This window comes from Amborella trichopoda, chromosome 6, assembly GCF_054954075.1.
Source record: "Amborella trichopoda isolate Santa Cruz 75 chromosome 6, AtrichopodaSantaCruz75HAP2 v2.0, whole genome shotgun sequence".
Taxonomy (NCBI): domain Eukaryota; kingdom Viridiplantae; phylum Streptophyta; class Magnoliopsida; order Amborellales; family Amborellaceae; genus Amborella; species Amborella trichopoda.
Window position 1 is genome coordinate 50,720,153 of NC_142341.1, and position 24,667 is coordinate 50,744,819.

Consider the following 24,667-nt stretch of genomic DNA (forward strand, 5'->3'; position numbering starts at 1 on the left):
TAGAGAGAGAAATAAAAGCAAGTAGTTATTGATCATTCTAAACAAAATTAGTAAAATTTATGGAAATTTCTTCTACGCATCATTTTATAGCCACACAGTTCAAAAGAAACATAGCAAGATCCAAATAAAGTCCACTAACAACAATTTAGGGCAGTACCCTTCACTATCCTAAAGCCTTCAAGGCCGATTCCCTTTCGCCTCTCAAACCGTACTCCATAGACCACGCTCCCAACCTACAAACATTAAATAAATAAAATTTAGTCATATGAAGTAGTTCATCATTCTTTAAAGAAGATTTAGATATTTAGTCAAGAAATGGGTGTTAGCTGCACATAGTTCATCTTTTTGGGACTTTTGATATGTTTCTCTAATCAATAGAAACATATACTACGAGACCAATTGCCTTTCCTATAAAGTTATCAGAGTCACCCTAAATCAAATTTGGAGATCATGAATACGAAAAAATAAGTAAATTTGAAAAACTAGAAATAATAATTCTAGAAAACATTTGAACCGCTAGTTTCCATTGTTTTGAGATGGAACACATATGTAGTCATGCGGGCTGTACTCGCGTTCCATCACTTTTTGCATTGCAAAAAAGTTTCTCAAACTTTAAGTGGTCATCCACAATTAAAAGGAAAAAGTTTATATAAGGGCGAGGCTCTTTACGATGCACCTTAAAAACTTCACTCAAAAGGTATTGATGCTCAAAAATCCTCAAATTGGTTATCTCGAATTCAAGATGCATAGATATGAGAAAAAATAGATTTCAAGTCTCGGAGATAGTACATCTTGTAATGCATTTTTGGACCATCAATTTTCAAAATTTTCAAGTATTCATAGATCTACTCAATCTACATTTTTTAAGGTTTAAATTTTATAATTAGAGAGGAAAATAAATTTTCAAGCCATCACAAAGATTTCCAGTATTGAAACAATATCTTTCAACACTATTTAAAGGTGTGCCTTACTTTGCCTGTCTAAAGCCTCGACCTTATACAAACTGCACCCAAAGATAAATAGTCCAATAGTATACAATCCCCAAATAAAAGAAACAAAAAAAAAAAAAAAAGACGGAAAAAACCCTTAAAAGTCAAAGTTAGATGACCATCTTTCAATTTAAGGGATCAAAATCAAATTGTTTTAGCAAAATTGTGTCAATGATCAATGCTCCACAATTTCTTCCTACCCCATTTAAATGAGTGTGCGAAGGCAAAATCTTACATCCTTTCCTGGCAAAAGAAAAACTACCTCATTCTTCCTTCACATATGTGGTGTTACTTCTGACACTCTGTATATGGGTTGGTGTCGCATGTTGACACTTAAAGACACATGCTCGCCCTTTGTTGCCTTCCATTATCATTTTCCAATATAGAGTCTACTTTAAATTAAAATGCAAGAAGGAAAAAGCTTTTGAATTTAAAAGCGCAGTCCATCAAAATCCTTCACTTCTAACAATATCTAGCAAGTAATTCAAAACTCGCTAATCTAAAGGCTGAGTCCCCCAATTTTCTAGCCTTTCCTATTATTGTTTTCGGGCTATTTTATGAAAAAACTCGTGAGAGATGTATTATTAAGCATTTTTAACTTTCGATATTATTCCAACTCATGATCGTAGGATTATACAACGGACCCGTGATTTTAAGATGTGATCAACTAATTTATTTATTTTTTCCTTTTTTTGGTGGGGTATGGTTGGCTAAAAAGATTCCTGACCCATGGCTAAAACATAGATTGTTCATCTTTTGGATGATGACGTCTCCAAATAATTACTTTCATTATAAAATTATTTATCTGGTGGTTCAAAGTGATTTCCAAAATATCACTTAAAAAAGGGGAAACTTACGGATTAATGTGTCATTTTTAATATTTAAAAATAGTTTTCTATAGTTCCTATTCTACAATCAAGTCCCATATTTTGAAAATGTAAAATACATTTTAATTTGATCTCTTTTTCTATAAATCAAATTAAGCTTCAGTAACTCCACCCATTTCAACATATTACACCATCAAAAAAATATTTTCAAAATTTTAAAATTCATAAAAATACCAAACCACTTAGTTTTGGTAATTTTATTTGCACAAAATTATTTTGAAAATACTTTTATAGGTGTATGACGATGACAAATATAGACAAACAAAAATTGAGCTTAATCCAATATATAGAAAAAGAGATAAACTTCACATAAGGTTTATGTTCTAAGAAAAAGGCTTCACTATAAAATATGAAAAATATAATTAATAAAAATTTCCCCGAAAACAAATAACCCTCCCAAGTGGGTACTTTTGCCCGAGGGAGCGAGTGTACCCCTTACTCCCCGATATTACTCATGAAAACAAAGAAAGTGGGTCTCGTATTAGCTCTCACCTATGGGTGGCGATGAGTGAAGTTCGGCCCAAACCGGACCCGACCCAAAAATTAAAATATCTATATATTTAATTATAAATATATTTCATATATAGGCACCTAAAAATCTTTACCGGACCCAGACTTGAATAGAGTTTAGGTCCAAGATTTGGACCCGAACCCGACCCCCCAGGTCCGATTTTTGAGCCCATACTTCGACCCAATTCAGGTCTACCCCTCAGGCCTCGGGTTGGAGCCGGGTCCGTTGCCACCCTTACTCTCACCCTATTTGTCGTTCCTTTTGGATGTTTTTTCCACATATTACAAGCGCAGATATAAAATAACCAACGGATCCCGAAACTTTAACATCATGGCATTTGAAGTACACAAAATACCACCAATCCAACAAATGACGTAAACCCCGTAAGTCTCGTACAAATTTCATCTAACACGCATGGATTTGACCCCTCGTAAATCCGAATCGTGAATCAGTCTATTCGAATCAAACCCTTAAAACAGTGATTCAAACATATTACACCCTTAAAACAGTGATTCAGAATCCGAATCGTGAATCAATCTATTCGGATCAAACCCTTAAAACAGTGATTCAGAAATATTAAATACCCTTGAAACAGTGAATCAGAATCCGAATCGTGAATCAATCTATTCGGATCAAACCCTTAAAACAGTGATTCAGAAATATTAAATTCGCTGATTCGGATCAAACCCAATAAATTGATGGACACTCGAAATTAATTTTCCCCTTATTTTATTTATTTTTAAATTTTTAAATTGAAACGTTGTGTGACACAAAAAAAAACCCCTTTGCCGATTACCGATGTTGATGTTTTCAAACTCTACATGATATGATCTTTTTGCTATTGTCTAGCGGAAGCATACTTGTTTTGACCGTTCTACCCTTGCGGCAATAGAAAATACTTTTGCTATTTTCTAGCGGAAGCATATATTTTTTTGTTTTGTTTTGAGTGTACTATCCTTGCGGCAATAGATCTATGTGTTGGTTCACTACCAATTTGTTTTCAGGACCACATTAAGAAATTTGGGTTTGAATAGAGGGAGTTTCATTTTTATCTTTTTACTCGTTAGGAGGGAAGATAAAAACCATAGTAGATACTTCTAAATGACCAAAAGCCCATCTCCATTGTTACACTAACAAAACAAGTGTCCATGTTCAATGCCTCAGTCTAAAAAATCAATATAACTAGACTCGTACGTATGATCAGACAACTTTTATAAGTAAAATATTATGCTGTTCGGTACATGTAATATAATATCTTATTAGTGGGATACATAGAAATAAAATAAGCGATCACATAAATAATTACGTAAATATGTAATCAAGAGTTCGTAGATATGTTTCAAGTATTTATATAAATAATTTCATAAATATGCGATGGAATAATAAATTGATATGCGTTAAGTGATCACTTAAATAATTAGGTGATTTTAGAAATAATTACATGATTTTTCAATGAAAATAATTACATAACTTTCCAATAGAAATAATTACATGATTTTTTGATGGGATAGTGCATTACCAGTAAAACATATTCATAATAATTATACGACTTTAATTATATTTAGATAATTGTTTTAATATTCATTATAATATTACAATCAAATTATTAATGTTGATTCTAATATTACTATAAAGCAATTAATGATAATAATTTAAATTATTATCATCATTATCATAACCTTTTTCCAATTAATTGAAGGTGGCTAGACCAATCCTGATCCTCCCTTCGCCTCTATTAATGGTTATAGCCCCAATGAGGCCACAAGTCTTCATATTTTTTCGGATTACTTCCTACTACGTCCTTTTGAGTCTACCTCTTGCCCTTTTCAATCCTTCCACTTGAACTAACTTTTGGGTCGGTGTCAAATATGGCCAGCCCACCTAAGTCTACTATCTCTTATCTTACTACCTATTGGTCACCACTTAAATTTTTCCCAATGGATTTATTTTAAATTCTATCACTTCTTGTATTGCCACTCATCCATTTCAACATCCTCATCTCCGCTACACCCATTATATGGATATATTGCTTTTTGTCCGCCTAACATTTCGCCCCATAGAGCAAAACTGGTCTTACAATTATCCTATAGAACTTGCCCTTCAGCTTTGTTGGTATACGACGATCCCATAAAATATCAATTGCACATCTCCAGTTCGCCCACCCAACTCTGATAATTTAAATCACTATCTTAACTTTAAATTAATTATAATAAATTTATAAAAATTTATTTTTATTACTTGAATATATTAATAATATTTAATTCTAATTTTTTTAATTACAATTAATGAAACTATACTTATTATTGTCATAACATATGAATTACTATATTAATATTAATATTAATAAGATTGAAATATTTATAATTATGATATACATGAAAAAAAATCATAATTACTTTGTTATTACTTTATTAGTAATACCTTATAACTACTAAAGACATCTTCAAGTTAAATTGATTTATTAATTCTTTTTTTTAATTATAAAGTTTAATATATAACTATATTTAATATCCGTTGTAGTTTTAAAGAATTTGCGTTTTTTAAAGTATGGTCACAGAATTTGTATATTTTAAAATAAATATTAAAAAATAACAAGTATTTGACATTTTATGTTATAGGAGATATCATTTCTATTAAATACTTTATTTACGTGTGATTAAGCCTCATGTTTTTTATCTGGTAGAAGATGCCCTTCTATTACCTACTTTATTTACGTGTGATTAGGCCATGCTTTGAACTTTATTTATGTGTGATTAGGTCATGTTTTGAGTGTGAATAGACCTTCATAGATCCACCTTATACATGATTTATTCCAAATACCATTTTAACTTCAATTTTCAAACTTTAGTGTTCAAAATCATCCTCAAAAAAATAAAAAATATTGTATGATTCAAGATGATCTTAAACTTGGATGAAGATTCTTGTTATTAATTTTTACTTTAACTTGGAACATTGGAGGATTTTAACTTTAATTTGGGAAAATGGCGGAGGATTTTAACTTTAATTTGGAACAATGAGACTAATGGTAAGTATATTTGAATTATCTATAATATTCTTTCCCATATATGTCGATCTATCTTCAGGCTTCACAAATATCTTTACTTGACTACTCTAAAATTAGTTTTTATAATATAAAAAATCACATTTGAAAATAGTAATACATGAATTACTTCATTAATATTAATAAAATTATAAAATAAATAAATAAGTATCATATATAAATAAGTATCAAAATATTTATATTCAACTTTTCTCTCCACATTGAATCCATCTTGTTTTTGTTGAAAAGTGAACCTTTTCAGCTTTCCTTTCCTATTCACAAATATCTTTACTATTTGAAAATCAAGTTTTACAAGTATCTTTAATTGATTAGTCAAAATTTAGTTTTTATAATATGAAAATTCATATTTGAAAATGCTAATATGTAAATTACATCATTAATATTAATAAAATTATAATAAAAATAAATAAATATCAAAATATTTATAATTAGAAACATATAATTATGATATTCATAAAAAAAAATCATTACTTTTTTTTTTTATTTTATTTTCGCTCTATCTTTCCCTATTCTCTCCTTATTTTTTCTCTCAGCCTATCTCTCCCTATTCTCTCCTTATTTTTCTTCTCCACGTACTCTTTTCTTCTCTTTATGTTTCCCTGGCGTATATCTCTCCCTTACAAATAATATCTAAGGGAATATCACGGGAAATCCATTAAATCCTTACCTCTCTCTGTCTTCTTGGATCCGTCTCTCTATGTCTCTTTGGCATATATCTCTACCTTATATATTTAGGGAATTTCGCAAATTACTCTACTTAGCCGATTTAGTAAATTTCCACCATGATTTAGAAGATTTAACAAATCTATTAAGGGTGCATATATAATAATATTATAAGCTCATGATTTCCATCATCATATCTATAGGGATTTGCTAAATTTTATTTCCTATTAATTTAGGAAATATAAACATTTAAAGTAATTTTAAATAAATTAATTAAAATGCATGGTTTATAGAGAGTAATTATTTTATTTTAATTTTTTTTATTTCTAAGACATCTACCCGACTTTATTTCTATGTATAGGGTCCCGTTTTATTCCCGCCAAAAGTGTCCATCCCTTAATTCTAGCTTAATAATGTATAATGTAGTACTGATACCATGTAACATGTAGATAGAATTCACAATAATAGCCGAGTATTACTCGAGTTCGAACCTTAATTTGAGCACTTACAATGTTTGTGTGAATGTTTGCCGCCACAGTCAACCTTTCAAATAAAAAAAAGAGTGAAAAACCAGTATCTTGTCTATGACGCTATAAGAATTCATGGGGCAAATAAGGATCAACTGGAGAAGGGCAACAGACAGTTTTCGATACATCATATTTATCCACAATTTACACAAACAAGGATCACATGTTTGGATTTTTCACAATTTTCGACCTATTTTGAATCCCAACCTTTCGACACGTCATATTTATCCACAATTTACACAAATAAGGATCATATGTTTGGATTTTTCACCATTTTCGACCTAGTTTGAATCCCAACCTTGTGTGTATTATGATTCAACCAATGGTAATTCGGAGTTTCGGAGTTTCTTAATAAGATAAATTAGAGATTGGATGTACAAAAACACATAATTGATCGATTTCCTTGAAAATTTTGATAGTAAACCCCCCTTGAATTCCAATTACTTAGTATTTAATTTGGAAAGATGATAAACTTTCATAGACAATCGGCCAACACGTCGTTTCAACTTGCTGAAACTTTCATGGGATTCAGAATCAGTCAACACTGAAGTGGGATTCAGAATTGGTCAACACTTAAGTTTCAACTTACTGAATCTTTCCCCAACCAAAAAGGGAAGCAAAGGAGAAAGACCTGCTTCCTAAATGACCAGCCATGTCCCCTAAATCATCCAAATAATGGCCCAAAAATATTCATTATTTCAAATAAGTTCATTCCCTTTTTCACCTTTTTCAGCCTATGTGAGTAAATAGCAGAATTTCTAAGTTTTAACTAGGGCAGGCAGGCCTATATGACTAAATAGCTGAATTTCTAAGTTTTAACTAGAGCGAAAGAATGAACCACAGCAGACCTAACAAACCTAACATTCCTATGAAAGCTCCTTGATGTTGAAAGCTCTTTGATGTTTGATGTTTGACCTGAATCTCATTCAAAAGTGGTGGCCCAGAGTTCTCTCAACCATTTTCTATGACCATATGTCATTCTTCTAAAGGAGCTCCTTGATGTTTGACCTGAATTTCATCCAAAAGTGGTGGCCCAAAGTGCTTCAAACATTTTCTATGACCATGTCATTCTTCTAAAGGTGAACTCTCAGACCATGTCATTCTTCTAAAGGAGTACTCTCAGTTAGGTCCGAAAACGAACAACTGACTTGGACTAACCCCAAAACCAGAAGAACTCAAGTATCATCAGTTCCGTGAATTTATGGTTAATTTTATGGGATTTGAGTTGACCCAGGACCAGAGAGTCCCGGCAAGAATCCCTGTGTATTAATTACACACACAATGTGAGCAATAACAAACATAATGTCTCGACATCACCTGTATTGCAGCAAAAATTACCAAGTTGCTCTCATAAGACCCACTCCAATTTGTATCTCCGTGGTTCGTCCACTCCAATTTGTATCTCCTTTTTTTCCCTGATGGAGTGAGATTGAAACCCTTGACATGACATTGTGGTTCATCCACCTGAGCACTAAACCAAGAGCCATATGCTATATAATATGTAATGAATCTATTGCATTTAAGGTCCTACGATTTATGATTTTTCTGATTCCACTGTATCACTTACCACTTTTTCTTATATAGGTAAAATCATAAATAAGATGTAAATGGACATGGCCATTCTAAATTATATGGTTAAAATTTTATTTTCATAACCATTGAAAGCTCCTCCACCCCAAAAGTTAATTCACACATAGACCCTACGAAAGCAATAACTTCATCCTAATTACTAACTTCATCCTAATTACTGAGATATCCAGGACCATTCAGTACCTAATCTTTTTGGAGTAAAAAGGCGAATGTGCAGTGCTATTCATGGCAAAGAACTACTCGCATTGTTATAGTTGCAAGAGAGAACCTCAAGGGCAATTAGGCTTTCCTTCGAACCTTTGTTTTTCTTTCTCTCTTTGGATAAGAAATGCACTAATTACATTTGTCTCAAATACATCTAGTTACATAAGATGCAACAGAACAAGGTTTTCATTTTTAAATCATAGGGAATTGAAAGTGAGCTTCAGAGACACTAATGCCAAACATTTATGACAACTAAATAGTATGAATTGGATGAGCTAGAATCGAATAAACTAATGAGGATTTTTGTGTGAATTATTCAAATCGATCAAGTATATTGTGAGGCACTCCTTTTTATCAAAGAAATATCTGACGAGGCACCCTAGGTTAATAGCATTCTCCGTTGAAAGGGAGTCGAACAAAAGAATTGATGATGCATCACCTTTCAAGTGAGAAGTGATATGCATTACACACAAAAGTACAAGGTCACATATACTATTTTAAGTATATGGGTCTGCATACCCAACATCCATTGTCCATATAATAGATGGGCGGTGGAGTGGAGTAACCATTCCTATTGAAATATGAAAAAATAAACAATGAGACCATTTACCTTTGGTACAAGATAGTCACAATTAATCTTGACCATTGGATATGAAATTGGGTGGGTGCATTGATTTTATTGACCAAGCTCAAAGTTCAAAAGAAATTTTCTCGAACTTTGTGACATATCTAAGCCATCAGATTTCACATTGGAGGGTCATAAGTAATTCTGACCTCCTTGTACCATAGATAAATGGTCTCATTGTATACAAACCCTAAAAATATAAGCCAGCATAACAACATCTCATCTACCGTTGTCCTTGGATAACCATGGACAATGGATGTCGGGTCTTAGGCCCTATCCCATGCTCGTAACAATTATGGGGATTTTCCCTAGAGTTCAACCTTGTGCTATTAATTAAATCAAATTATGATTTAAGTGTAACCACGAGATAACGAAATACGAAGTATAGAACGGAGTTATAGATTATACTTACAACATAGGTTCAGATGAAGTAACAGTGTTCAAGGCATCAATATAGTAGTGTGTGAAACTCAAAACAACTGTTTTAATGCTTACGTTGGGTCCTATTACTACAACCAAACTGACCAAACTGACGAGTGACGAGTGCTAATGTTGGAATCAAAAGGTCCCACACCACGTTAGCTGGTTGGCTTGAGTTGTTTCACGTAGATCCCACTAGAAAAGGGCCTTGCCAGGAGCAAAACATAGACCAGCAAGGCCAAAACATAGATAACTACTAAATGTTGTGCATATGTTTTTTTTTTTTGAGAAATTATGTTTTGTAACAATTTTGTTTCTATAAATCAGTGGAATACCAATTACTAATTTATACAAATTAGTAACTTGAGAGTGTGCACTTTAAGGATTGCATGGTTATGCATTTTTTTTTACAATAAAATATTTTTCACTTCTTGTCTACAATAGTTGGAAAGTAATCACTGGGCACATTGTGCTTCAACATCACCCCAGCTGTAAATGTGCTCAATGCATTTGAACCCTAATAATATTATTGTCTATATTAACAACTTCAATTTTCTAACTTGTCTTATTTCTAATTTTTGGAGGTAAAATACCACCCACAGCAGAGCTCAACCACTCACACAGGGCACCAAGAGCTTCTAACCGCTAGATAAAAAAGGAGAATAGAAGCCTTTCTAAGTTCTCTTATTTCTAATTTTGGAGGTAAAATACCACCCTCAGCAGAGCTCAATCACTCACACGGGGCACCAGAGCTTCTAACCGCTACATAAAAAAGGAGAACAGAAGCCCAAAGCTTCTGACCGCTACATAAAAAAAGGAGACTGGAAGCAGATTTTAGACTCATTGTTTTTAAGATTAGGGGTCACCCAAGTCCAACCAAGATTAGGGGGTCACCCAATCTTAAAACTCTATAGACCATATGAAACTCACGTGAATTTTTTTCTATTTTTTTTAGGCCAGGCCAACGCTATAGACCATATGGGTCTTATCAGTGTGTAAATCCGAGTCTCATAAAAAAATGAATATTCTGAAGAATATCCTTGCATATAAAACACGTGACTCAGCAGGTTAACTCACCTCAAGCACCAGGTGAGACCTGAAATGCGTTCGAGCTTTTACGCGAGTTGACTCTCCACATGCACCATGTGAGTTACGAATCGAGTTTGAGCTTTTAAAGATTCACAAGTAGCAACACGCTGAATGACAGGAAACTCGTAAAGCGATCATTCGCAATGCTTTGTAGACACCTATGCAACATAATGGCTCAATTGCTCAATGGATAGGACCCCTGGGTGGGCCATAATACCGATATCACGTTTCATGACCCTTCCAAAATGGGTTGGATAAAAATTTGAAACCACAAATAGTCATTTAAGATTAAAATTTCTACTCCATTTTTTTTTTTTTTTTGGGAGTTTGGGGTTTTTTTTTTGGAGTTGGGGGTTGTGGAGGGGAGATTTGGGTTTTACGTATAAGTTTGTGTGGTGTTCATGTGAACCGGAAAAGAAAAGACTAGGTATAAAGACAAGGAAACATTGAATTTTTCTTATTTTCATGCACTTCCATTCATGCAATTTCAAATAGACCAGCTCAAAATTCACCAAACGTGTCATTCAACTCATTATCAAAAGACAAAAGAGATAAAAATAGTCATTTGCCTGTACCAAGAAGCAGTAGCATTCAAGCCATAGACCTAAAACAAAGTATGCCCTACCACAAGTCTCAAACTCTTTTCCTAGATAATAAATTGAAATGAACAGGCTCAAAAGCATAAGTGCCACAAACTTATATCAGATAGCAGACACGGTTCAAATAGTGAAGTTACATCATCTCAAAGGAATTCAAAGGATCAATTATATAAAGAAGGAACTCTCAATTGAAAATAATTGCATATACTACTATAACAAAAAAAGAAACTACACTCGCATGAATGGAAAAATCTATGTAATCATTGATACATCCTAACAAACCATGGAAATGTTCAGAATTCATCGATAATGTTCAAATACCTCAAATGTCCTTATTCTAAGACAGATTATGTTGGATATGTGCCTGTGTGTCATATAACAATGGAATGCAATCCCTCCATCAAAGTTTTCTACAACACAATAAAAAATCCTAAAACCAAATTTTTATTGCAGTTGTCATCAAGTAATCATGGCTTTTCAAGAAGATAGCATGAAGCCATGCAGGCGATTCTTAAAACAATAACGATTTTCTGAATGTCCTCAATCCGTACTGAATCCAGCACAAAAACTTACACCTATCTGCTCCAAAATCCCAGGACTTACTAATTACTTTTATACAAATAAGTAGACAACCATGAGAGTTTGATTTAACCTCCCTATGCCCCATTATTAAGACTACCAAACAAAGTTAATATAATGCCGCACACCTTTCCTCATCAAGCATTTAATGATACTGCAGGAAGGTCCCCTACAGCTTGTCTATGATTTTGCAACATGAATGTACTTTGCAGAAATAACAGAGACAGCTGAAATAACAGAGACAGCTTACTGGTTAGGCAAACAACAGCAACTCCTCACAGTTAATATTTCCCCCATAAAAAACAAAAGAAAAATCAGCAACACCCTCCACTGAGATAGACCTAGGTCCTCTAGTTGTAGAACCTTTTGTCAGTTTCAAGTACCAGTCTCTCGATCAAAATTTCAGGAACAATAATTTAAAAATTACTATGGGAGCGTTAAAACTGTGCACTAAGTTTCACTGTGTTACTGCCAGACACTGTTGACTCGCTGAGAAAACCCAAGTTTTGTAAGGTTTCAAGCAAGTTTTCTAAATCGCTTTTGGTTTCGTAAGTCAGCTCAACTCACCTGATGGCAAGCCAAGTTTTGAGTTTGTCTTCCTTAGTTTGGCATGTGTGCAGCATACCCAGAGAGTTCCATCACCAAGTGAGTGGGTAAGAGGACCTGGTTTCATCAAATACAATCAGAGAATGGATTGCGCACAGCTAAGTTGCTCCTTATTGAACTTAATAAGGATTAACCAACTAATATCAAATGGATTTCTGTTGCTCATTAATGAATCTAATAAGGACTAACCAGCTAATATCAAACAGATTACTGTCCCAACTTTATATATATCCTTCCACAAAAATAACATTTCTCCTTGAAGGCAAAGGTTAAGCAAAACATAACAAAGCCATGAAATCTTGAATGTCATTATCGTTATCATCATCATCATCAAAGCCTTTTCCTAGCTATTTGGGATCCATGTCCTTTTGCGCCTACCTCTTGCCCTTTTTGAGCGTTCTACTTAAACCAACTCACACCTCCTAATAGGTGTTGTACTCGGTCTGCGTTGTATATGCCCAGCCCACCTAAGTTATTTTTTCTCCTCTTATCGCCAATTTGAGCCACACCTAAGTTCTCCTGAATGTATTCATTTCGAATTCTATCCCTTCTTATCTTGCTACTCATCCATCTCAACATCCTCATCTCAGCTACACCCATCCTATGGATATAATGTTTCTTGACCGCCCATTATTCCGCTCCATAAAGCAAGGCTGGTCTCTCAATTGCCCTATAGAACTTTCCCTTCAGCTTCATTGGTATTTGGCGATCACATAAACTTCTGATTGCACGTCCCCACTTCGCCCACCCAACTCTAATTCTATGAGCGACATCTTCCTCAATCTCTCCACTTTCTTGGATTATCGACCCAATAAATCGAAAATACACTCTTTTTAGTAATTCTTGGTCGTCAATCTTAACTATTTCCTGGTCTCTGCTTCTATTATTTCTAATCTTGCATTCCATATACTCTGTCTTAGTCCGGCTAATTTTAAAACCTTTAGATTCTAAGCATCCCTCCAAATCTAACTTTGTGTTGACACCGCTTCGGGTCTCATCGATCAAAGCTATGTCATCCATGAACTTCATATTGTAGGTGCCTAGTTAAGTTGTCCATAACTAAGACAAAGAGGTATGAGCTCTATGTTGACCTCTGATGTAAACTTATTACCACTAAAAACTCACTCGTCTCTTCACTAGTAGTTCGCACACTAGTTAGCGCTCCCTCATACATATCTCTCACCAAGTCGATACAATATCTGGAGATTCTTTTCTTTTCCAACAACCACCAAATTAAATCTCGAGGCACATCATCATAAGCTTTCTCTAGATCAATAAAGTTCATGTGGAGGTCTTTTCCCTTCACCCTAAACTTCTCAATCAATTGCCTAAATAGAAAAATAGCTTCAATTGTTGACCTCCCTGGCATAAAACCGAATTGATTTTCCGATACACTTGTTTCATGCTTTAGTCGTTGCTCAATCACACTCTCCCACAACTTCATAGTGTGACTCATAAGTTTAATTCCTTGATAGTGTACAATTCTATGTCTCATTTGCTTTTGTAAACAGGTATTGCAGTACTTTTCCTCCATTCGTCTGGCATTTTTTTTGTTCTCAACACCTTGTTGAACAGCTTGGTCCGCCAGAAAATGCCAATCTTCCCCATGCACTTCTAAACCTCTATTGGGATATCATCTGGTCCTAAACCTTTCCTATCTTCATCCTCTTCAAAGCTTCTTGCACTTCTAATATTCTAATCCTACGAATGTATCTATGACCTCCGCTCTCATTTATGCCAACAGCTCCTTCTACAGTTGTGCATTCCCGTTGTGATCGTCATTTAATAATTTTTGAAAACAAAAGACTCACAGACTATATAAGTACTTAGCATATAACCTAGACTTCAGACTTAATAAACATTCCTAAAATAATAATCAAGCAATTCTTCTGTTTTGAGTACCATAATTAAGTAATCTCATATGGCACATTAACAATTATTATATCATCTTAAAGATATATGCTAGGATCACATAAATAAGCCTTTAACAATACTTTTTAAAACTCAATGAAATATTACTAAAATATGTAATGTGGATGCTTACCTCAGAGAAGTGCTTCCAAAGCTCCTATTGCATATTTTGAGAGCCATCCATCACTTGGGTGTTTCCTTGCTGCTGCTGTTGCTGTTGCTGTATTTGCATTAGGAGGTTAGCAGCAAATTGCAGTGTTGACTGATAACGCTGGTTCTTGTCAGCCTCACTCTCCGGCATCGAAAGGGCAGATTGCAGTTGTTGTACAGGATTTGGCATCTCAGTATTAACAGTTCCCATCTGTTGCATGTTGGCCTGTGGTTGAGCCATATTTCCACCTTGAACATGACCAGGTGAAAATGAAGGCTTCATTTGCTGAGGGACCTGTGATCGAGAACTTTGAGAAGGATCAAGCTGATAACTTTGATTAACCTGGGGAGCTGGGTATTGTCCACCTTGAGAAGGAACTAAATTGTTAGGCACCGGGCGAGTAGACATGGTAGCCTGTTGGAAATTCATAGAGGTGTCCTGAACACCCATAACCATGTGTTCCATCCCACTTGGGATATTTGGATAACCTGGATATTGAGACAATAGGGAAGCTTGACTATTGAATTGTTGCCCAAGTTGTTGGTTTTGAAAACTCGCTTGATCTTCCCTTGATTGATGAAGGCCACTCGAAACCATTGACTGTTGTTGGTCGGGCCTCCAAACTTGTGATTGCACTGACTGGTCAGAAGCCATATTTGCACCAAATGCAGATGCCACTAGGGCTGAAGCAGGACCTAATTGACTATTTGCAGATTGAAGGTTGGCAGGGAGAATGGCCGCCAAGGCAGCGATGACCTCAGGTGTCAAAGAAACTCCTACTTGAGAATTTGCCAGATTATTAACATAATCTTGGGCAGATTGCCCCAAATGAGGCTCTTCAGCATGTGTTCCCAGTTGTTTAATCCCACCAGCAAGGGTATTAGGATCCTCATTCAAAACCCTGTTATAATCCATTTGGAGAGATTGATCCTCTTTGTGAGAAACCCTGTTATAATCCCCTAGCAAAGAAGGATATTGCTGGGTACCATCTACAAACTGTTGGGATTGGGATGGGGGTGGGGGTGGGATTTGAGGAATAAGTTGTTGGGGTGGTTGTTGAATAGGTGGTGCCCCAGAGATTGGTTGTGGGAATTTAAGAACTACTCCATAGAGGCGCTCAGGACCCCTTACCTTCAAAACATTGGTCAAGAAATCAGATGGTGGCACCAAAAATAGGGTTGTGCCATCATCAAACTTGGCAACCCCAGCACGACTCTTGACACCCAGGTATCGCAGAAACTCAGTGTAGGAAGCGAAATCATTTTCATTATCCGGCAAAAAGAAGACAATGTCAAACCCATTGGCCTCGGTATAATGCTTAGTGAGCATGTCTAATCCTGTTCTTGCTGAGCAATTCACAATCTCCGGACTGCAAAAAGAAGAGCACAATAGGCATATCAATCAACCAAAAGGAGGAAAATCATGAGAAAGTAAGGAAAATGATGAGAAGTATACACAGGAAAGCTCTAGTCCAAGATGGTCGAAGGTGGGCTTTTTTTTTTTTTTTTGGGGGGGGGGGGGGTTTGGCTGGGGGGAGGGGCAGAGAGAGAGAGAGAGAGAGAAGAGAGAGATGTTCTACTCTCTATCCACCACAGCCAATCTCTTAATTGCATGACCCAATGCATTATGTTAAATTTCCAAGAAAAGATACAGGGATGTCTTATTCAAATGGAGCATGACTTCTAGTCCTCCTAAGGGGCATCCACCATCCATTTCCCTAGACAGCGAAGATCAACCGTAGTGTGTCCCATCGAGGCAAACACCAATGCAGAGTTGATATCCACTGTCTATTATCAGGAAGATGCCACCACAGAGCACTCTATACCATATTCCACTGGATTACGGCATAACTTTCCAAAAATTTACAAGTCAGAAAAAGACCATGTGGTTCATGAATCATTTGAACTCACAGCTGAGCGTCTATCCCTTTTCCTACAGGTACGCATCGAGCACTACAGACAGGACTTCCCCCCTTAGCAATGATTCCACGCCAGATAAAATCCTTGCCAGATGGACCAGGAGCAACACGAGCTGGGGTCCCTAACACGCCTTTGTCAGTTTGCATCCCAAGGCCATTGCCCTGACTATCTGCTTTCTTTCCATGAAAAGGAGATCCTTCAACTGCGTTAGAACCTTCAATCCTAGACCTCTTTGCATCCCTATGAAAATTACTTTGATCAAACCCACCATCCCAAGAACCAGGAAGGGGCCTCATTGTAGGTCTCATGCCAGGTCCTGAACCAGGGGATAGCTGTCTCCAATTTCCAGGTATCATATTTGCATTAGGGAAATTAGGGAAAGGACCCCCCATATCGTTAAAAACATCTGGGCCATTAAATGGTGCCTCAAAGCCTTGTGGTGGGAAAGGTCTCATTAGCATATTTGGTCCAGGCATTCCATTTGGACCTAGAGGACCAGGAAAATTGTTGGGCCCCATTGGGCGATTACCAAATACATCCATTGGCCTAAATGGAGCATCATTAAAGAAGAGATCAGGTCTAGGACCTTTAATACCAGGGGAGAAACTTGAGCCCTCCTTCCCAGGTGCTACACTGCTTGAAAACAGTATTTGTATCCTAGGATCATTAAAAAGGCGACCTTGTAAACCTTCCTTTGCCCGCCGAGCCTCATCAACACTCCTGAATTCGACAAATGAGTAATGTCTCGATGGGAAGCTCTTTATTCTTTCAATTTCACCAAAGAGGATCATGGCATTATGAAGCATTTGCTCATCAATTTGGACAGATGGTGGGTATCCAATCCACAAGATATTGCTTGGTTGGCCTTCTCTTCGCCCCCCTCCAAACGGTTGAGAAGGCTTAAGCAAACATAAGCACAACATTAGATATTCATGGAAAACAGGAAAGAACAAGAAATGTTAAGGAATGTTGATTAACCAAAAGTGAAACTAATAGATTCACTCATATGAAGGCCATTTAGGCACACCAAAAAGACATCATAAGAAGCCAAATAACATAACAAAATATTCTAAATGCTGCCATTTTATAATAAAAAGTTGAATATATTTGGCAATCAAGAGCAACCTGAGTTTTGGAGTTTGGCATCCAAGATGCATCTGATGAACCTGAAAATTTTCTGTCTCTTGCATCATTAAAATCATTCCAATTTTCCTGTCAGCATGCTTACATATCAGAATCCAACACGAATAATAAAAATAAGACATAAGATGGACCAGACCTTATGCCAGCAAAATGAAAATTCAGCAGATAACAACACATATTCTATACATACTCTTTTTGGAGGCTGTGACCTGAGGTAATCTACGCGTAGCTGTTCACCACCGAGAAGCTTGCCATTCATTGCTTTTAAAGCTGAAACCGCATCTTCCAATTTAACATAATCAACAAGTGCAGAATTCCTGTCCCGGAGGAATTTGAATTCCTCCACCTTTCCAAACTTCAAAAACTCTTGTTCAAGTAGCTCCTTTGTTACAGATGGACTCACCCCACCCACCCAAAGATGCTTCCCAGGTTTAGCCTGCAAATTGGGAAGAGACAAGAACACTCATATTTTAAAAATCCTTAAGCCTACTTAGAATCATTCAACATGGAAAATTTGCAGGACGTGTCTGCCAAGATAAAGCATTACTTTTCATATTCTAACCCTTCTAATATTGCATTTAAAACAACATATTAAATCATCACAAAAGCTTCTCTTTAAAGGATTTGGTAGATGAAATATACTGTTGCAACAAGGAATGGACAAGAGAATGGAATTCCATGATCACAAGAAGCTGTCTGAACTGAGACAGAGCCTAACTCATTCAAACCATAATACCTGATATGCTAAATGCCAAGAATGTGCGTGCGTCACAGAGAGACAGAAGAACAGGAGGATAAGCACATATTTTCACCTTCTGCCAAAACCAACTATTCTAACCTAGAAACAGATGCTGCCAACCACCTTTGGTTTAGAACGGCTGATGTGAAAAACAATAGACAATTATTTCCCAACCATAAACTTCTTTCTTTTTGAGAATAATGATACATACAAACAGAACTTTAAAAATGATGAGTAGCCTAGACCAAACAGATACCGAAATACAATGCAGGCAAAATCCTCAGCCGGATAGAAAATTAAAATTTCATAGACATGAATGAATTAGGACATCCCACAAGACATTTATTCAGGCACCATAGTCAAACCATTTATATTAAATAGTGATGTGATACCGTAAGATCATTTCAATTCTGTAAATACCTTAATAAGACCCTCGAGGAATGTAAGGAGCCCTTCTTTGTAACAATCACATATATCCATTAATAAGTACTTCTCTTCCCCTACAACCCAGTGAAAAAAATTCATGGAAGCACATAGAAAAATTCTTTGTTCCAATTTTCTTCCTGATTTTTAAATTCTTTTTTTTCAATCATACCAAGGAGCATTAGCTTCAGCACAAATGTTTAGAGTGTCTTTCATTTTATTTCATAAACATCTCATCTTACATTGACTTTTTTCCCCCTCCCCCAATAAACAAAGCAGTCTACATTGATTGGTGCCAGTGATTTTTTTTTTGAAGCAGTTAACTGTTGATTGGTGCCAGTGTTATAAGCAACGGACAGGCCACCGAACCGCTTAGGGCCTAGTGAAAACTGGTCTTACTGCCGGTCGAACAGGTTAGAATGAATTAAAAAAAGAAAAGAAATGAAATGAAAAATTAGGAATAATAATTTAACTTATAAAATATGTAAAAAACAAAGGTTGCCCAACATTGTTTGGTTGGTCTAATGGGTCTAAACAAGCTTGTTAAACTGGACTTAACTAGTAAGACATTGGTTTTAACTGGTTTTCAACAAAACACAATTCTTAATTTGGACCACGGGCTGAGGTTCCAATGGTGGTCTGACTGACCAGACCGGCCCTTCCAGTCGAGTCTTGCTAATTATTATTGGCACTAGTTTTCAGCAGATTTTTCATGCGACATTTATTATTTTAGACAAGGCGACATAGTTGCTGGAACCTTGAAGGTGAGGTCATGAACCCAGTCTGAAACCTCGATCCCACGAATCCAGCCACGGATCTTGGATGGAACGCGGATTCCTATATTGTGATTCTCATTTCTGGCGCGTTTGAACTGTGGTACTCAAGTGTAAGATGCAAGGCAAATGACATTTTCCCTATTCGGCACTGATTCATATACACTAATTAAAGTTTGTGCCCAATGGTAATGTGAACCTAAACATCATTCGCCATCCCTTACGACTTCACTGTTGCGATTCCTATTTCATGGAATCGAGATTCCCTATGACAAGGATTGAACTCCCTTGATATAGGATCGTATATAAGACAATCCTAACCACAAGGACCTTCCAACAATCCATGGTTCAGAGGACTCGAACCACTTCCCATTCCCGGGATCGCAACCGAACCCGACAGCTATGCTTGGCCACACATCCTCAAAAGACATTTGAATCTTCTTTTATTGATATAGCATCATTCAAATCCAGGAGAACATAACTTAAAAAGAGTTTGGCGCCACACACACTAATATTGTTTCATCAAGGTTTCCTATATGCATTGAAATAAAATAGGTAAGCGTGACACATTTAGATTATAATTAGAGCATGAATATGTAGGTGGCATTCTAGAAAACAAAGTACGCAACTAGACCTGATGTTTTTTCTTTTAAATATCAGTCCTAATTCACTCTATTTTTTGCAACTTTGAAACCAACATGGGAACCTCAATTCTGCAAACCAAGCACATGGAAATTGATCTTGCCTGAACCCCCGTTGAGTTTTTGGTGAATAACAAAGACCAAAGCACCAAGTGTGACACCTCATAGCACAAGCTACGACCGCAATGAATCGACATGCAGTTTCTCATATGTGGCCGACGTGTATAGGGAACATTAAGTACCTTTTCAATCCCAGTATAAGGTTGTTAGATATCAGCTTTCACCTTGTTAAAATGGGTTCCTCAAATTTCTTTTACTACCTAAATTTCATAAACTGAAAGCGTTCTAAAGAAACCAAGAACTCCATATTTCTACTTGTTCTCAAATGCAAAATGCAGTTTCCTTCCATTAATCCATAAAGAGATGCATACTAGAAAGTCAGAAACCCAACCCACCATTGCATCTAACAATGGAGACATCATCATCATCCCAGCGTTATCCCAATTCTTTGGGGTCAGATTAACACTAAGACATCAATGAACAAATAATAGTATAATACTACCTCAACGGATATTCACAAGCACCTTGCTTTAGTCAGTATTGTCTGGAAGAACTGATAGTTTCCCACTAATAGGTATGTACATTGCTTCCACACGAAAGAAAAAATAAATTCCACATAGCTGCAGGGAAAAAGGCTAAGTAAAGCCTGCAACTATGTGCTTGGGCATCTACATAAAGATGTAAAATGCCTGTGGGAACGTATGCATATAAGCATGTACATACCATATAAGCATGTACATACATAAGTCCAAGAACTCACTTAGGCACACATACAGGATACAGCATAAATAAATGTTAACTTCCACAAAATTACTCCACCTTAATTGAGGCTTTCATAGTCAATTATTAGATCTGTTAGTCATATAACACAAATTAAGAATCACTTTCCTATAATTCTTTGCCTTTCAGTAGCTTGTAGAAATTTCAAACTGCATCCTGGATTTATAAGGAAAAAAAACCCAGCATTACTGCAGTGATACACACATTATAGCAGCACACACATACGCATTGCTTATGATAAAAATGTCTCAGAACAAAATGCCACACAAACACATTTTGCTTAAGAACAAGATGCCAGAAAGGCACAAGAATGAAATATTGCAACGACATTTTATCAAAGGGATATGGTATAGCATATGATGATAATTCTGTAAGATTCATCTCCAATGCCCTTCCGCATCTTGAGAACAGAAGTAGGACAATCAAGTTGTGTTGCATAGCGCACATCATGCATATGCTATACGTTCCATCTGTGAATAAAAACTCATTTCAAGTTAGCTCACCCGACTCAACAAGAAACTTGGGTTTGGGTAGAGTTTCTCAGTTTGCGATTTTAATATACTATAATTAGTACCAAAACAAAATCTCGCTTTTATGGTATATGCATTTCCCATATAATTGTTGTCCCAAGTTCGAATATTGCTGCCAACTCAAAAGACCTAACCTTTAGTTCGAATAGCTGGGCTTAAACATGTACGGTAGAAAAATGGATGTCTGTTATTTTACAGTTTGTGGCAGGCAGTAAGTCCCATTTTTCCGCATGATATGTCATTTATTATGTGACAAACATGCATGCTCCACCAAACAGTTGGCAAGGATCAGTGCACATAGGTTCACCTTGATGGCATCACATATGCTTCTAAATACCGTCTTACACACGTTCCCAAACAGTCCTAGAATGTGTCTTTTGGCCAAAATTAAAAAAAATCTTGTGTTTTCCTGAATTTGACTGTTCAATACAGCAGATCGAATCAGTTTTGGCAATGTCTAAGACAGTTCAAATTTTCAAACAATACACTTAGCTATTGTGACGAAATGCTACATTGCGAGATTGGAATGCACATGATAGGTATCAATTTTTTGCTTTCATAAAATCAATGATCCTTTTACTAGGAATTAGCGAATTATTTCATACATAGTTCTTTTAAGCTCCAAGGTTAGTTTTGATACATATGCAATAGGCCAAGGCAATAGCAGCTCATGGTGACCTCGACTCTTGATTCTCATTCTTTGGTAATATTTTCTCTTTTCTGTTTCACTTGCATGAATCTCAAAAATTGATCGACACTAATTTGCACGAGTAGGTGTATGATAATATGTTCTTCGATAACTTTGAGATGGTGGGGAAATTATTTTCTGCATGCGAGATTAACTTTGTCATCTTCCTGGTTTCCATGTTTCTTTCTCCTAATCAATCAACAATTGCAAGAATTGCCTAGGAGAGATAGTTGCAAGTAATTCGCTCCAGAAGCAGGCATTTACATACGCAAGTGGAATGCATTTTTTTCTCTTGATTGAAAGTCAAAACTCGCATAACTGGAATGCACACTCATGTAAACTCTCTCTGAGACAAATCAAAGTTATCGAGGAATATATTATCATACACCTAGTTCTAAAAATTACAGTGTCAACAAGTATTTGAGCATGACGCATATGGAAATGGACACAACATACAATCACATAAGCCTTCCTTTTAAAACATTCTGATAACAAGAGCAAAGGTAAGACCAGACAATAATGCATTTATATATGTAAGTGAAATGCATTCTTATTTCTTGATTGGAAGTTGAAACTCGTAAACGGGACCGGAACCAGAATGCAAAATCATATAACTTCTCTCTAACCCATTTACTTTCCTTTTAACAAATCTCTTATGATACCTGTTGAAACTTGAAATGAACATGCAGTGCCATTTCATGCCATTTTAAATCATTTGCTTTGTTAATTCATAGAAAAACGGTTGCTCCCTTGTTAGGCCAGAGGGTCCCATTGGTTCTTTGGATCTCCTTTAGCATCTCTGTGCTCTGGGGATAATTCAACATGGATACCGACTACTATTAAAGAGCCTAATGATCCTAGTAGGCAATTAATTGAATATTTAAACAAAGTATTCTTATTAGACAAGTACCGATTTAAAGTAGCCTTAGGACCCATTTGGGGCACACCAAATTTTCACAATGGCATTTTTTCATACACCCATTTACACGACATAGACATCCCAGGTTAATCTGCAACTATTCACATTGATGACTAGTTATTGTAACCCAGATTGTCCCCAAAAGGCAGAAACTCTGGCAAGTCTACAAGGACCAAAAAACCATTTCTCTATTTCCAAAAAAGGAGAGTTCTACTCTATGAAATGACCTCTTATGACTATAGTTCCTCAGGATCACCCATAAAGGTGAACATGGGTTATATGTGACTAACAAGGCATCCAAACGGGCTCTTAGCATACATGACTAGAAGCGAAAGCCCTAGAAACACTACCATCATCAAACAGTCACACCATTCCAGCTTCGATGCCATCTAATAAAGTACGCATAACCATGAATTCCATAAATATTTACACACTTGGTAGTATAGAAATTTAACATATAGTGATTGGGATTGATAAAATATGCACCTTTAATTCATCCTATACGTGAATGCCCCAAACTCATATCCTATAAAGAAGCCTTGTAGGCAAGCTACCAAATACAATCCTCAAGTTCAAAACAGTAATTAAAACTGCAGCCCAAGGAATCAAAAGTAACTATATCTAAATTTTATACAAATTGTGAATGCCCAATAAATAAACAAAACAAAGAGAACACCCAAAATGCATTTCGTAGAACACTAATTTTTAGGATTAAAAAAAAAAAAAAAAAGTTGGATATCACTTTTTAAATCTAATAGACTTCTGGGCATCCAACAAGGAAAACATCCACAATTATTACAACCAATGAATGTAAGGAACAGAAATGAAGAATACACAAAAAAAATTAAATTCTGAGATAAAATACACGATTCTGAATGCAAAAACTCTAAGGGGGGACAAACCGGTCTTGCAAACTCGATCCTCAATGCACTCCCTTTGACTACAGTTCCCTGAAGCGCTTCCTTTGCTGCTTTTGCATCTTCAAGATGCTTAAAATACACAAAGGCATAGTTTCGAAAATTGTATGTAGCCACACTATCCAAAGCCCCATATTTTCCGAACAAATCCATAAGATCTAACTCTGTCGTCTCTAAAGAAAGGTTTCCAACCCATAGATTATGAGAAGGTCCTTCGTACTCATCTTCTTTTATTCCGGGCCTAGAGTTTGAGTCCGAAGGTCCAGACGTTTTAACAGGAGGTGCCATAAGATAGAACGGGGGTTTCAGACGCTAAGCTAAAAGAAATAAAGGCAAAAAAGCTCTGGTTTCTAAGAGGATTATATAACAAGGCCAAAGTTACAGGGGTACCATGCTAAGCCAATGAATTACGGTTTTCCACAAGAACAAACCGTGAAAACCAATGTCTATCGGAAATTTGCAGAGATGGCCAGAAGAGCTGGGCTTTCGATAAAAACACAGGAACCAGAGAAAGCCAGTTAGGGTTTTCAGATGGCACGAAACCAGAGACAAATTTCAAATGATTTTCCTGAGGGACGCAATCAAGAGCAAGATCAACCAGGACTTTGCATAAAGAAGAGTAAGATTAGGGTTTGAAAGAGGAAACAAATTAGGGTTCCACAAAGGGGAGCACAGGAATAGGGTTTCGAATGAAAGAGATGAATTTTTAGACCGCACAACGAC

The 24,667-nt window shown here is 36.0% G+C and overlaps 1 protein-coding gene across 4 annotated transcripts; it reads right to left on the reverse strand.

Annotated features, from left to right (window-relative positions):
• Window positions 1–2: 2 nt before the first annotated feature.
• FPA (RNA binding protein) lies at window positions 3–24,667 on the reverse strand. 4 transcript variants are annotated; one of them, XR_002283424.2, is made up of 7 exons: window positions 23,930–24,667; window positions 17,665–17,910; window positions 17,457–17,543; window positions 16,323–17,230; window positions 14,395–15,781; window positions 12,312–12,407; window positions 11,587–11,971 (listed from the first exon to the last, which is right to left on the reverse strand). XR_002283424.2 is itself a non-coding variant. In XM_011630431.3 (6 exons), exons 1-5 carry the CDS (start codon window positions 24,230–24,232, stop codon window positions 14,419–14,421), a joined length of 2,907 nt encoding a protein of 968 aa, XP_011628733.1. In that variant the 5' UTR covers window positions 24,233–24,667; the 3' UTR covers window positions 3–233; window positions 14,395–14,418. The 4 variants fall into 4 exon arrangements, 3 of the variants coding, with proteins under 3 accessions (XP_011628733.1, XP_011628734.1, XP_088725284.1); XM_011630431.3 differs by lacking the exons at window positions 11,587–11,971; window positions 12,312–12,407 and adding an exon at window positions 3–233; XM_011630432.3 differs by having other exon boundaries at window positions 11,061–12,407.